The sequence below is a fragment of the Ostrinia furnacalis genome, unplaced genomic scaffold (genome assembly GCF_004193835.3).
Source record: "Ostrinia furnacalis isolate ACB-3 unplaced genomic scaffold, ASM419383v2 OfSCF0183, whole genome shotgun sequence".
Classification (NCBI taxonomy): Eukaryota; Metazoa; Arthropoda; class Insecta; order Lepidoptera; family Crambidae; genus Ostrinia; species Ostrinia furnacalis.
In genome coordinates this window covers 709046-725219 of record NW_021130422.1, presented here as the reverse complement: position 1 = coordinate 725219, position 16174 = coordinate 709046, and the positions used below count along the sequence as shown (strand labels likewise).

General features: G+C 39.9%; 1 protein-coding gene across 1 annotated transcript; it reads right to left on the bottom strand.

The window, feature by feature from the left end:
- Positions 1-1442: 1442 nt before the first annotated feature.
- On the bottom strand, positions 1443-15906 carry Sert (serotonin transporter). Its single transcript, XM_028305827.1, has 12 exons — positions 15814-15906; positions 13567-13726; positions 11025-11159; positions 6614-6833; positions 5919-6057; positions 5704-5838; positions 5456-5634; positions 4953-5122; positions 4475-4599; positions 2841-3025; positions 2038-2224; positions 1443-1563 (listed from the first exon to the last, which is right to left on the bottom strand). The coding sequence occupies exons 1-12, from the start codon at positions 15889-15891 to the stop codon at positions 1492-1494; spliced, it is 1785 nt and encodes a 594-aa protein (XP_028161628.1). The 5' UTR covers positions 15892-15906; the 3' UTR covers positions 1443-1491.
- Between the last annotated feature and the right edge of the window lie 268 nt (positions 15907-16174).

Below are 16174 nucleotides of genomic sequence, written 5' to 3'. Positions count from 1 at the left end.
TTAAGTTTGGTTAACTAGTAGGTCTGAAGAAATACGACTTAAGTCTAGGATACACTAACACAGATGACATTTTCAATAACATTTTCTAATTATTTACTTCCATACGAAGGTAAGAAAAAATGTAGACTAATCATATTTATAACAATTATTATCTTAATATCTAAATATTATATTGTATAGGTATTCATTAATATCATACTCGAGTACAGGTATCTATTTTCAAATATGTAAGTAAATTAAATTAAGTAATAATACATGACTACGAACATAAGATGTAACATGCATTTAAGAAAGGAAGAACAAAATAAATTATATTGAAAAGGAACATTTATTACTTGTTATCTATTGATTTATATTATTATGATAAACTTTATCAAAATATTAAAAGCTTGGCATATGCACACGACTAAACGTTGACAATATTTAAAATCCACTATGTAATAGTCGCTATATGTTCCCATGAAACTCATAGCCTCACATCGTTATATGATATTGATTTACAGATATTATGATTAAATATTATCGCAACAATTCTGTATTCATTGCCCTGGAATACAGAAAAGTTTACAATTTAAAATATACAATATACTTATTTAAATGAGGTTTGCTTAGCACAATACGTATATAAATTAAATATTGTGATCCTACCCATTTATTTTATATTTGGTAAAGAATAAACAATAATATTCATTTCGTAGATATATTTTATAGTCTGTCCAGCAATATATTTATTTATTATTTACAACACTCGTATATGTACGTGGCTTAATCTAATTACAGCTATGTTCCCGTTATATATTTTTCGTTGTATTACATTATTATCTACTTGCAGTAAGTTTATATATGTTTCAAACTTGTACTTAAATGTTACGGTAAATATAAGAGAGTCAAATGTTTTATCTTTTACAATAGTTACTTATTTACATATAAGAGATTAGTAATATGATATCTACTTGCAAGAAATAGATAAAATGCAAGCAATTCTACAATCTATAAGTTAATGCCAAGACATATTGTCATGTTTAATAATATTATTATTATTATACTACCTTGCACAGATGTAGATTGCAAATCTCTACATTGAACAACTAATATTTAGATGAATTATTGCTAATGTCTACACGATTTCAATTTGTCTTAATCATCTACGAGTTATATGTTTAAGAATACAGTATAATTATATTGTCACGTTATTAAACTTTCCTAGATCTATATGGCGATAAATATTAAAACTATTACAGTTTTTCTTTAACTAGGAACTGTAACGCATAGAATATTGAATAGTTTGTTTTGTAAGCTATACATGTATCAGCAGCGATATACCGAAAGATGAATTGCCCTTTTCCTAGATAGGAGAATCAAATCTATATTTATTCATCTCTAGAACCGCTACTGGATAGCTGGTCCAGTATATTCGAACTAAACCAGCCATTCGATGGCTGGAGGCTTGGTCTCCCGAGGAGTGGTGGTGTACCCATGGACGCTGGTAGGTCACAGGCTGCAGAGAGTGGTATCCACCGGCGGTATCGACGTCACCTCCGGGCGTTTGATTGTTCTTATTCTCTGTGGGGAGAACATTTTGGTAGGTATACTCACTACGACAACACCATTTTGAAATGGACAATATCCCTTGAAAGTTTTTCCCTAAAAATCTCTTTATCATCAAGAAAATACTAATCAAAGCAATAATATTACTTGGGATGTCATGTTAGGAAATTCCATAGTAATCGCTGTTACAACTGGTATAAAAATTAGATACTCCTAGAACTCTGTAAGATCTTCAGGTTGGTAAAGCCTTAAGATCCCTTTTCAGTCGAGTGTCAACGGCAACGAAACGTGGATAAAAAAAGAAAAAAAAAAGCGAATTTATGGTACGGGTTTGGAAATTGCAAATGCATCATCAGATCACTTATTTCTTAAGCCCTCATAACTTTATTCTCGCTCAAAATCTTAGAGAATTGGGCATAGCTGAAAGCCAGTGTTGCAAGGATCTCTCCTTACAACGTAGACTGAGTTTGTATTTATTTTATCACTCACCTCCATAAAGCTGCCAGGCGTGATCAGGAACTTGTAGACAATGTAGAGCGGTATGCAGGACACGGTGGTGCCGGTCATGATCCAGCCGACGGTGATGGACCACTGCGGGTACACGTAGTCTCCGGCGCCCAGCATGTCCTCATGGGACAGTAGGGAGAACACGAAGAGGACCAGCAGAAATACTGGGCTGGAGGTGGAAAAAGTGTTACCGGTCGAGAAAGTATGAACGAACGTATTTATAAACGATGTTTGCTTAAGTGAAGCAGCAAATCGAACGGTTCATGTGTGACCCTGTGCGTCCACGCGCACTGTGAGATCTCATAGTAATGTTTGTGAATACGGGCCTAAGAGTGGGTAGGTCACGCCCAAAATTATTGATTGGACATTATTTATAATGCATTACTTTTGTATTTATGCAGCTTTTTTAACACAGATTTTACTTATTAGAAGAACACAGCAAGTTAACAGAAGCCAGCTTTTTCAAAGCCTGCACTGTCTTTTAACCTAACAGAACCGTAGCGAATCATCTTTCATCGCTTCTCAATAAAGGTAACCTAAGATGCTGCTCTTTGTGTACCACCAATATTGCAATATTGCTCAACCGATAGCTTAATTTACTCTCTGAAGTATGAAATCCTTAATAATTCTCCGGCCAAAAATCGTACTTATTAAAAACTGTACGACGAAGTCATTACTTACTAGTAAATGTAAGGCTCTCCTTTTCTGGTAACAATAGGTAATTATTGTTTCACAATTTGGGTTGTCGACGTCAATCCTAGGAATCACCTAAGGCGCCATCTTACCTGATGTAAGACCAGCAAGCGCGCCAGAACCACCCCGGGGAGTGACCCAGCATGCTCTTGACGTCGGCTGAGAAGCGGTCGACCCCATACACCCAGCAGACCCCGGCCGCCTCCGCGAACACCACGAAGAGAATCGCCAGCCCCGGCCCGTACACGTTCAGGAAGTCCACCAGGTATACCCCGCCCTGTGGGAATATTGGTATAAGACCTAGGGGTCATGGTACCATTGGTACTAGATCGTTAATACTTCTAGAGTTAGAGATATGTTAACCCCTCATCATCATTATCATGATCAACAGCCCTTTCACTACGACTACGAGCCTCCTCTACTATAGTGGAAGGTTTTGCCATAATCCCCACGCTTGGCTGGCGGGTTGAAGAAGGCAGTTTAAAAGATTGATGTTTTTTAGAGAGCGCTGCTGCCCGTTCTCTGTTTGATATTAATCCCTTACTATAAGCTAAATATCCTTGTGTTACGTGAGTGGCTTTACCTCAATAGTCTAGTGGTGGCGAGTTCCAAATCCATGTTCTTCAGATCTTGTTATGTCGGTTAGAAGATTTGGTAGACAGTCATCGATATAGAAAAGTATTATCTTAATGTTCTTCAAAAGAGTTTCAGGAAGTCACGGTGCATTTGTGTTTACAAGATCGAAATCAAAGATGGTTTCTTATTTTTAATATCATTTACGTCACACTTTATACCCTTACTTTTTCCAACTCCAATTGAAACTACGCAATCAATTCCAACCCAAAATTAAAACAAAGCATCCCCCAACCGTTCATAAACTCCCCAAGATTTATCTGGTGAGTGAGCGAAAAATCGAGGTAAATGAATCACACTATCACTCGGTCTCGTCACTCATGCCGAGGGTAGTGTTGAATTATGCAGCGAAGCTCCCGATAACGGACGGCGAGTAACGACGAGGTGTTTAGCGGGAGGATGGACTGGCATGAATCTTGTTCTTATACTTTTATTTGTTGGATCGAGAAGCGAATAAGGTACAATATTTCTACACTTTCGAGTTTTGAATAGTTTCCTTTTTTTACAGATATTGCTGAAAAGTTGTTAGTTCTAATTTTACTATCTGTGTATACCTAATTAGATACTTTGGAAGTTTAGAGCCTATGTAAACCTGCTTGCCACAGAATGCATATATTGCTACAATAAAAACCAATTGCAAGCTTCCAGGATCAATGTGATTTGGGACTTTGTATTGTTAGACTGGCAGATTTTCGACCATCAATACATTTAATAAAACTGGCAAACCAGAGTGTTGATTTATCCCGTCTCTCCCTTCAATAAAGGGCTGTTTCATTCAAATACGGCATTAATTCGTATACTATAGCTATTTTAAAAGAGTTGGTGACGCTTGACTTCCTGAATTGAACGTACAGCCGCGAATGATCACATTTTATGTTGAAGCAGACAAACTTAAGACTTACTCTGTACTTTCAGATATAGTCCTTTACAGCCTAACCCCGCTTACATAATGAGGCCTTGATACAGGACTTGATATATGTATGTTAGGAACACGACTGACTGCAGAAAATACAATGGAGAGTTCTACAGTGGCCTGTGGATATTGTTCTTGGGATCTCTACAAGCCAAAACGGCAGGCTTAAGGCTTACTTACGTAGGTAGTGGTAGGTAGAGCACAGATGTAGATGAAGAGACAGAGTCCCGCCACGAACAGCTCCCGGTGCCGACCTAATATCCTCGGGTACTCGTCGCAGAGCGCTGTCGTCACTGCTTCTAGTCCTACAAGTTATAAATAGGATAAAACTATTCCCTATTTTAAAGATAATATAGAGAGAAAAATAAGTTAAGTTACTAGAACACTAGGTGCGAAGGTATTTTGTGAAATGTAACTATAATCTTTTCGTACGTAGTTAGTGTACGAGTTTAAAGTAAAAATCTGATATTAAAAAGTCTTCCTAGATTCGAAGTGAATGAACTAATCAGTCAATAGTGCTGTAAGAGGTCAAATTCTTTTGATTTTATTTACACAAATCAGTATTACCGATTTTCCTACATTATTAATCTTTAAAGAACATAATCTCCAAATAATTGTCTCTACATTTGATTTATCAGCAGTCTTTAGTCATCCTTACCACCAAACGTGCTGTCCAGTCCAAGCGTGATGAGCATGAGGAAGAAGATGATGGCCCAGAACACGGACCCGGTCATGGTAGCGATGGCTTCTGGGTACACGATAAACACCAGCCCTGGTCCTTCGAGGCCGACTTCTTCGATGCTTTTGTTTTGGACGTGCGCCATGTAACTGGGTACGACGAAAATGGCAATGAAGTTATGAAGTTACTGTGTTGGTAAGTTCACACTGGTATTTTGAATTGAAAACCTATTTTATATTCATTTACGTATACGTTATTCGTAATTCTACGTCATTAACATAACACGGAGGATCAAATCCATCATTCCCTGCTGCCAACCTGTGTGTTAGTTTGTGACGTAACGTACGAGTATATTTAATGTAATCTTCCATGTTTAATACCGACACCTGGTCTAGGATATTCTTCAGCTAACATCTACGAGTAACAAAATATTACTATGGGATAGTAATAAAGACTCTACAAAAATAATATACGTGACTTACCCTAAAACGGAGAAAATGACGAATCCAGCTAGAAAACTGGTGAGGCAGTTGATGGAAGAGGTGATGAGGGCGTCTCGGTAGCAGTTGTTGTTAAACTTGTTATAGCTCGACAGTGCTAGAAGGGTTCCGAACCCGGGACCCAACGAGAAGAAGATTTGAGAAGCTGCGTCTATCCATACCTGGTTTATAAAGAACAAATTATAGTAATTGTAGATATATTGAATTTGGTAAATGTCTTGTTACCATACCTTGGAATTCAGAAGTTTGTGCCACTCTGGTGTTAGATAGTATCTGATGCCTTCAGTTGCTCCTGGTAACGTGACACCCCTCGCAAGAAGAATCAATAAGACCGCATATGGCGCAAGAGCCGTCACCCATACAACCTACGAAAACAAATTAAATAGAAATACACGACATACCAAGAGATCTGATATCCCATGAAGATTCCTAAGATGAAACATACCTTGCCGGTGCTCCTGACGCCCTTCCAAAGAGAGAAGTAGACGAGGACGAAAACTCCAACCACGCACAAGGCTAAGGATGGTTTGATGGGCCCCATGTCAGACAGTCCGTTCGACCTATGTTGCTCTAGGACATTGCGCCTGGTGAAAAATATTTATGCATCAGTGTAAAGTGCGACACAGTTATGATTTTTGCAATATTTCAAAGCTATAGGGAATCGGAAACACGGAAATGAGTGAGCGCAGAAGAATCAATGCACTTTAATCGATATGTATCATTTTAGAAAAGAACACTCTAAATATAATAAACTGAATCTTAATGCAGAAACTGGAAACTTTTATTACACTTTTAATAAACAATTTGAAAAATAAGTACATTTTTTAACTATTAATTATATTAATATTTAGATTAGGACTAGGCGCAGACCACCGATTTTTAGTTGGCCGATAGTTGTGCCCGATTTTAAATTGTATAAAGAATCGGCCAAATCAAATCGGTGTAATGTGCGCACTTCCATAGATGCCCATACTGATCAACTGCCCGAATAAACTATCGGCCGACGAAAAATCGATGGTCTACGCCTAGGCTAACTTTTTATGAAAGTACGCCCTAAGAATAAGAATAAAAATAAGAAATTATTCATTCATTACCATGTCAAATAATTCGTGAAGTTAGGAGTATATTAGCATAACTTACTCGAAGAACTCCTTAGCTGGTGTAGAAGCATTGGCATGGATCTGTCGTTCCGTGACAGGGGTACAGAGGGGGGTGTTCCACTCGTTGTCGCAGCTGGTCCACGGCAGCACGGAGTTGATGGAAGCTAGGGACGCGATCAGGTAGTACACCGCCCAGCCGATGATGGTGTTGTAGTACATGCCCATGTAGATGTCGATCATGCAGATGGCGTAGCCGACGCCTGGTACCAAACAATATAAAGTTCAGCTGTGTATCATCTGACGGATTAAATATTGATTATGATTGATTGATAATTAAAATTGAGTCTAATTCTGTAGCAGTAAAGGTTGATATTTGACTGAGTACGTACAACAGGAAACAACACATAAGATGTCTTAGTGTGTAGCTTGATGTGCCGATATTCGCTTAAAAAAACTTAAGATGTAACTAAGAGTGTCGAAATTGATGTCGAATAGACGACTAACTAATATTTGTACCTACGTTTACGAGGAAGTTGATTTCGGAAGCATTATCTATTAATCATTCAGTTAAGCAGAAGCCCTCATCTTTTTATGCAACATCTTAACCCAAATAATAACCATACCGTATTATTCCCCGCCAACTAGAAAGCTAACTCGATTTTCCGTGCCGCCGCTTTAAATAAGTCAGAAACGCATTCAAACATTTCCCTCACAATAAATTTCCAAACGTTCAAAATCAAATTAATCAAACCGAGGCGGCAAATTCAAGAGCAAACTTCGCGCCAACTTTTGACGTTTGCCGGCGCCATTTTGTTATCGAATCAGCGACATCTGTCGGTAATCAAATGATATCGCATCGGCGCTAATTAGTTTAGGCGCGAGATGGCGCGAGTCGTATATTGATAACAATCTGGATCGGGTGTCGCGTCGACCCTGTTACTTGATACAGTGATTGCTCGATTCACATGTCGGGGAATTCAATTTTGAATTTCTGCAGTCGATTTATGCAGTACAATTGGATTGAGAAGAGACATGTGTAGCTTTGGATGGAAATATTTACGTGCTTAACGTTATTAATTACCTACTGGAAAGTGGAAATGTTTGATATTAAGAAGAAAGAAAAATTTGGTAAAAATGGACTTCAATCACGAGAGGAGAGCGCAGGTAGGAACTTGAATACTTACTAACGCCCGTATTCACAAACATTACTATGAGGTCTCACAGTGCACGTGCCGTGGACACACAGGCTTACACACGAACCAATCACAGAGCTCTATTCAACGCTGTGCGTTCGATTATTTGCTTCACTTAAGCAAGCATCGTTTGTGAATACGGGAGTAAGTATTCTGGATAAGAATATATTACCTAAATAGAAGTAGGCACAATAAATTACATTTATTCATCAAATTAAGTATCCTATCTACCAGTGATCTCATTCGATTATTTCTAAACTATACAAGATATCGAAAAACTGGCTACTGCTCCTAAAAGTGCTTCACGAGCTTTTTCAAACGGTACCAATAATAAGTTACAGAATAAACTGGAACTATCCGAAAATTCAATGTTTCCAGCTTCCATACATTTAGTAAAGCCACATAATATTAAAAACTACACAAGATATCTTAAAATTGGTTACTGATCCTAAAATAATCGAGTGAGATCATTTATCATTTCCACCCTGTATAAATACTCATTACTATACTATGCTATTATCAAATACGTATAACAAAACTCCAGTTCATCTCCATGTGAACCAAGTCACACAATCGGACATAAATTCTCACCGTGTATCTCATATCATATTCGTATTGGTGAAATGATACTTTTTCCGAAAATGCGTGACGATAAGGCGGGATGGGGCAGGATATCGCGAACTCCGGGACATTTGCGAGTTTTATTGCAAACATTATTATCAACAAATATTCAAATTAAGTGATTTATGACGTAGTAAATGCAAACCTTCCTTGTTTTGATTATGTATAATAATAACATCGCAAACATATCAAATCGGTTTCTTAACCTAACTAAGTATTATAGTTGAAAATAATGACAGAACTTTACTCGAATCTTGAGCTAAAGAACTCGTAGCTTATCTTTTAACGTAACCAGTGAAAGTACCGCACCAATAACTGGTTAATATGAAAAGTTAATGGATTTATCTATGTCTCTACAAAATCATTTTTGTACCGACAAATATCAGCGTTGTTAGTAAACAATGCGTCCAGGGAAAAATTACAATACCTATAATATAGTTAATGAAAATGGTTGAAACTGTTTGTAACACCTCTACCTAAATAAAAAGCTGTTCTATGCAAAAGCAAAGGCCCTTGAAAACCCTAGTAAATAATAAAAAGTTGCAACTTGTAAGTCCACTCGAAGCTCCGAGGGGCGATGATTGGTCAAATCATGTCACAACAACTTCCCGCGGAGCTTTCTGCCTGATACGGCTAATGGGGCACGAACTTTTTGTACTTTTGCTATCTTTGCTCAGGGTAAGGTTAGTGGAAGATTTCGGATCTAAATTATTATTTCTTTTGTTTAAATTTAAAATCATGGATGATTAAATCGGAAAGGTAAATGACAGAAAAAAATTAACCACATAACAACAATGTTAACAGCATTGTTGTGTTCCGGCAGTTAGAGGTAAGATAGGCAGTTCCTCCGTGGTTGAGGATTCCGGGTGAAGCTCGCTTCCACCTTCGGCCTGATCATCACTTACCATCAGATGATCAGGTGAGATACAGGCCAAGAGCTTCCTCGTTGTGGATAAAAAAAGAAAATATTCTGTGGCATCTCAAAGATATTTTTTTTAAATGTGCTCACTGGATGGTGCACAACACAATTTCAACGTTTTATTAGAAAAAAAAATATTGAGTTACGTAAATGACTAAAAAGTTTGATAAAATAGCCATCACAGATATATTTTATGCGAAATTCGAAATGATCCAGGTAGGTATTCCTAATTAAATCAATGATACGTGAGACAGTTAATTTTAACTTCTCCCGAGCCCGATCTAGACTTAAAAACACCTTTGAATGTCTATGCCTAGATGTTGTGGCTATGCCTATGACATTGGATGGAGATGAAGACGGCTGCAAACATTTGCTCTTGAGATTTGTCGGTCGATGGCGCACTCGGCGACTAAAAATGTTTCTACGAATGTAGAGCTTAATATTCTAGAGACTGAAAACTTATCGTGATGATGGTTCGGGTTTTTAAGTGTGTGTGAAAAGTACAAGTTAATAAGTTATTGTGTCGTTTTTATCCGTCACTTAAAGCAAAAGTAGTAAAAAGGGGAAAAATTGAGCTATTAAGCGATTTTTCAAATTCAGTATGACGCAACGGTAGATAGAAAAGAAAAAAAGACATAATAATAAATAAAATCTCGAAAATAGGTATCGACCGTCCTTATAAAAAGCTCTACCACCATGGTTTTATGAAAATGGAACATTTTTAAATGGTTATCGTGATTTTTAAAACACACACTCAATGTAAAAGCTATAGAAAACATCACCACATTGAATTCCCTCAGCAATTTCTTCCAGTCAACTTGACCGCATGTCAATGCAAAGCGGACCCGTACGAGAGCAATCGACTTCATACATTTTAACAAGCCACTGGCCAACATTTGTCTTTAGCTAAAAGCATTGCCTCCTGTATATTTATAAAGGTCGGTTCCTGATGTCCCTGGTACATAAAATCCCCTTGTTTTTATATGGAATCTCGGAGTAATAGAATCTGGTAGGTTAGATCGGATTTAAGCTTCATTTTATGTAGTTTTAATTTCATTCGACGCCTCTCGATTTGCGAGCTCCTACGCCTAATCAAATTATTTTGTAAATTACCTAGTTAATCCCCCATTCGTATAAAACTGTTTGTTACTAAATACTCGAATCGAATCTTTCTGACTAATGCTATTATGAATTATTTTCGATGTAATGAAGAGACAGAAGAAGATAAACAAACAGTCTATTTTGTTTTGTAAGATTTCAGTTTTTTCATCAGTCACTTTACGACGATCGACTTCAATTTTAAGAGTATGGATTACAATCGTGATTTTTTTAAATATCAAAGATGGTGTTTGAATCCCAATGATTTCCCCATCGAGTGAAGAGAGAATAAAGGTTTTCGCGGACCCTATACAACGAGCCGTCCTGGGGGAGTCCGACAATCACTTAACACCGTCTTACTAATTTGCGAGTATTGCTGGCGGCGTTTAATACAGATAAGAAGCCGATTTAAAAGCATATAAAACGTTTTCGTTTCATTGAAATAATCATAATTGAAGTGTTACGTACTAAATTAAATTACATATGAAAAATTACATAATACGTGTTGTAATACCTTCATATTTTGTTAAATAAAATTAAATACTTTCTGTATTAGAGTGATAAAATACTTCTTATAGAGAAACAGAACACGTTTTTACTTGAGCTAAAAAAGCACCAACCTTTAAGAGCCGGACAGATCCTCTTCCACAGCGTCAGGCAGCCGCAGCGATGGTACTGTCCCAGCGCCAGCTCCATGAAAAACAAGGGCAGCCCGCCGAACAGCAGCATCACGCAGTAGGGGATCAGGAAGGCACCTAGAGATGACGAGGAGTTAAGATACCAGATAAAAGAAACAATATTGGCTGGTTTAGAGCAAGTCTTTTGAAGAGTCGGGCCAAACGGTGTATTTAGTCGTTAACAACGGGCCACTTACATTTACTATTTCAGTTACTCTCAGGACGAGTGCAATAAAAACTCCGCGGGCCACTTAAAATTCTTTCAGCAGCCTTGGTGAGGCAGGATTCAGTAGAGTGCAGTTCCTAACTGTCAAGATCACAACTGCAGAAGCTGCAGTGGTGGGAAATTACTATTTGCTTCTAGTGCAGTGTTTTAATTTAGTTTCAGACATCAGTTAGTAGACTTCAGGACTATAAAGTCTACAATATGACTAGCTTAACANTTCCACAAAGCGAAGTCAAAACGAAATGAAAAGAATCGTAATGAACAATAGGTCCCTGTGTAGGTTTGGAGAAATGATTATGTTACAGGAATTGACCTTCGTACCTTTAGGTCTATTGGATATCGGTTTGGAAGTATCAAGAAACTTGATTCTGGAATAAAATATTTGGAGGTTTAATTGCGCGTAAAACAGATAAGCAAAGCCTCTACTGAAAATGAGTTAGAGAATAAGATCCAATGGCAACTATTAAAATTAATTATAACAAATCATTTATCATTATTCGTGGTAGCAGGAAGGCGCTGGATGAAATCATTGGGGGAGGCCTATGTTCAGCAGTGGAAGTCCTATGGCTGAAATGATGATAATGATGATGATGAAACATTTATCTACATCTTGTGCTACACCTGCTGCTAAATGCCGCAATAGCAAAGTCAAATTATTTATAAAATAGTAAACTATGCTGTTCAAGAATTGTAGAGTATTTCATTTCAACCAAAACACGCCTACTGCTGGATATCTGGATAAAGGCCTCCCCCTAGAATCTTAGCAGCTTCTGTATTGCCCGCGTTCAGAGGGCCTAGCGTGAGTTTACATCAAACGCGCTCACTAGTGAGCGCGTCAAAAAATGTCATTAAATGTGTGACGGATTGTACAGCGCCCCTAGCGGGAAAGGTTTAAAAACTAAAATTTTCATAAATTTTTTGTGAGCGCGTTTGATGTAAACTCACACTCAGCCCACAGGCGCTTCTTGCAACTTTCGTCAGTCGTCGGTTCACCTGCACCTGCACTTGTTCTACTCACGGTGGTCGGAGGCGCGGATGCAGGCGGGTCGAGCGCACCTCATCATCATCATCATCTCAGCCATAGGACGTCCACTGCTGAACATAGGCCTTCCCCAATGCTTTCCATATTTTCCGGTTGGTAGCGGCCTGCGTCCAGCGCTTTCCTGCTACCTTTATGATGTCGTCGGTCCACCTTGTGGGTGGACGTCCCACGGGACGTCGTCAGTCGTCGGTTCACCTGCACTTGTTGTACTCACGGTGGTCGGAGGCGCGGATGCAGGCGGGTCGGGCGGGGTCTGCTTCATTTCAACCAAACTGCTGGATAAAGGCCTCATTCTAGAATCTTCACAGCTCCTGTATTTCCCGAGATCAGGCGCTTCTTGCAACTTCCATTAGTCGTCGGTTCACCTGCACTTGTTCTACTCACGGTGGTCGGAGGCGCGGACGCAAGCGGGTCTCGTGGAGCCTCATCATCATCATCATCATCTCAGCCATAGGACGTCCACTGCTGAACATAGGCCTCCCCCAATGCTTTCCATGTTTCCCGGTTGGTAGCGGCCTGCGTCCAGCANCATCCCTAGTCGAGACACAAATTGGACTTTCTTTTAGTGCGAAATGAGGCAGAAAAGATGTCATATATATTTTTTTAATTTATTCAATACCAAAATGTCATAACTGCGGGCGAAGCTAGTTTAAGGTTAAACATCTATTTAAGTTTATAATAGAAAAGTTTCAAGCCAATATTGTCTTTTCTGAGCTATATTTAAAGTATTTTTAGAAACAATATTTTGTGAGGCAGAAAAGGTCTCATACGCACTGTAAAGAAGTTCAATATTGACTCGAAAAGACCTCATACGCACTGGCTGAAAGTCTACGAAAAATGGTTTCGCAGTGAGCGTGTTAAGTAGTACTTTGCCATTGACAAGGTTATCTTGATAGCATCTCACTTAACGTCTTGTTCTAAATTTAAATTAAAAATCTTTATTTCCCTATTCTAGACGGGGCTACCCCAGTAGCCCTCAACTGATTCATCATAATCTACTATATAAAAATAAGTCGAGTTTTCCTCCCTGACGCTATAACTCCAGAACGCACGAACCGATTTCCACGGTTTTGCATTCGTTGGAAAGGTCTCGGGCTCCGTGAGGTTTATAGCAAAGAAAATTCAGGAAAAGGGGGTAAAACAGGATCCACGCGTACGAAGTCGCGGGCGGAAAGCTAGTATCTCATATTATCTGTTGATAAAGACATTGAACTCACCGCCGCCATTCTGATAGCAGATGTACGGGAACCGCCAGACGTTGCCCAGGTCGACCGCGAAGCCGACGACTGCGAGCAGGAACTCCGCCTTCTTGGCCCACGTCTCCCGCTCCCGCTCCGGCGTCAGAGACACTATCATCGATCTGGTCTTCTGTGGTTGCTGCCAGAAGAAAGGAAAAATTTAAAGCGTATTTCCAGCTGTTGAAAATAGACACTCATAGACTCAGCATAGCTTCCAGTAAAGTTCATCAGGTTCCACCCATCAGACAAAATGCAGTGGTTGATTCTTACGAGTTTCGTAAGAGTTTTACGTCATTGTATGATGTTTCTGGTATTCTATTACATGTTTGTAACTAGGTATGTACATTTAAAAAAAACTCTTTGCCCACAAATCGTGGTACTGAATGGTGATTCCAACTTTCAATTGTATTATTTTAAAACCTTTCCAAATCCTACATCCTACTACTACAACAGCTTATAAGATTTGTGAATCAAAAGTGAGGTAAGAATATATTCCCGAATATGAACGTAGATGGGACGAATCTCGTAGATGGATGCAATATGCAAAGGTAATCTGGACCCACAATGGCTTCCACAAAGCGAAGTCAAAACGAAATGAAAAGAATCGTAATGAACAATAGGTCCCTGTGTAGGTTTGGAGAAATGATTATGTTACAGGAATTGACCTTCGTACCTTTAGGTCTATTGGATATCGGTTTGGAAGTATCAAGAAACTTGATTCTGGAATAAAATATTTGGAGGTTTAATTGCGCGTAAAACAGATAAGCAAAGCCTCTACTGAAAATGAGTTAGAGAATAAGATCCAATGGCAACTATTAAAATTAATTATAACAAATCATTTATCATTATTCGTGGTAGCAGGAAGGCGCTGGATGAAATCATTGGGGGAGGCCTATGTTCAGCAGTGGAAGTCCTATGGCTGAAATGATGATAATGATGATGATGAAACATTTATCTACATCTTGTGCTACACCTGCTGCTAAATGCCGCAATAGCAAAGTCAAATTATTTATAAAATAGTAAACTATGCTGTTCAAGAATTGTAGAGTATTTCATTTCAACCAAAACACGCCTACTGCTGGATATCTGGATAAAGGCCTCCCCCTAGAATCTTAGCAGCTTCTGTATTGCCCGCGTTCAGAGGGCCTAGCGTGAGTTTACATCAAACGCGCTCACTAGTGAGCGCGTCAAAAAATGTCATTAAATGTGTGACGGATTGTACAGCGCCCCTAGCGGGAAAGGTTTAAAAACTAAAATTTTCATAAATTTTTTGTGAGCGCGTTTGATGTAAACTCACACTCAGCCCACAGGCGCTTCTTGCAACTTTCGTCAGTCGTCGGTTCACCTGCACCTGCACTTGTTCTACTCACGGTGGTCGGAGGCGCGGATGCAGGCGGGTCGAGCGCACCTCATCATCATCATCATCTCAGCCATAGGACGTCCACTGCTGAACATAGGCCTTCCCCAATGCTTTCCATATTTTCCGGTTGGTAGCGGCCTGCGTCCAGCACTTTCCTGCTACCTTTATGATGTCGTCGGTCCACCTTGTGGGTGGACGTCCCACGGGACGTCGTCAGTCGTCGGTTCACCTGCACTTGTTGTACTCACGGTGGTCGGAGGCGCGGATGCAGGCGGGTCGGGCGGGGTCTGCTTCATTTCAACCAAACTGCTGGATAAAGGCCTCATTCTAGAATCTTCACAGCTCCTGTATTTCCCGAGATCAGGCGCTTCTTGCAACTTCCATTAGTCGTCGGTCCACCTGCACTTGTTCTACTCACGGTGGTCGGAGGCGCGGACGCAAGCGGATCTCGTGGAGCATCATCATCATCATCATCTCAGCCATAGGACGTCTACTGCTGAACATAGGCCTCCCCCAATGCTTTCCATGTTTCGCGGTTGGTAGCGGGCTGCGTCCAGCGCTTTAAGGCCTCCTTCTAGAATCTTCACAGCTCCAGTATTGCCCGAGATCAGGCGCTTCTTGCAACTTTCATCAGGCGTTGGTTCATCTATAGTCTGGTCTGCGAGCACGTAGAATTTTGTCCAATGACCCCAAGCTACCCATCCTTATCGCTCGCGCGTAATTATGTTGCTGTTGCGCTCGCACACTCACTGCGGGCGCCCGTCGCACAGTCGCGACAACAATATAATTACGCGCGAGCGATAAGGATGGGCAGCTTGGGGTCATTGGACAAAATTCTACGTGCTCACAGACCGGGCTCTACTCACGGTGGTCGGAGGCGCGGAGGCAGGCGGGTCGGGCGGGGCCGCGGGGGGCGCGGGGAGCGCGGGCGGCGCGTCCGGCATGTCGGACGGCTCGCACTCGCCGTTGCGCCGCTCCGGCCCCGGACTCTCGCCCTGCGCAGGAGTTTTTTATGTTGAACACTTCTTATTGGTTGAGGAGTAAAGCAATCTTAACATACAGAGAGCGGTTCCCTCGCCCTGCGTAGGAATTCATTACATATATTGAACACTTTATCATTGTTTGAGTAAAATTAGCAATCTTAACACACAGAGAGCGGTTCTCCCGCCATGTGTAGGAATTCATTATGTTGAACTCATTGGTTGAGTAAAATTAGCGATCTTATCA

What these genes read in the sequence shown, in the direction of transcription:
- Sert (XM_028305827.1), bottom strand. Translation starts at nt 15,891, where the DNA reads ATGCCGGACGCGCCGCCCGCGCTCCCCGCGCCCCCCGCGGCCCCGCCC. An exon ending in GCGTCAGGAGCACCGGCAAG is followed by an intron (nt 5,839 to 5,918) that starts GTATGTTTCATC and finishes TTGTTTTCGTAG; the next exon opens with GTTGTATGGGTGACGGCTCT. An exon ending in GTCATTTTCTCCGTTTTAGG is followed by an intron (nt 5,123 to 5,455) that starts GTAAGTCACGTA and finishes CGTCGTACCCAG; the next exon opens with TTACATGGCGCACGTCCAAA.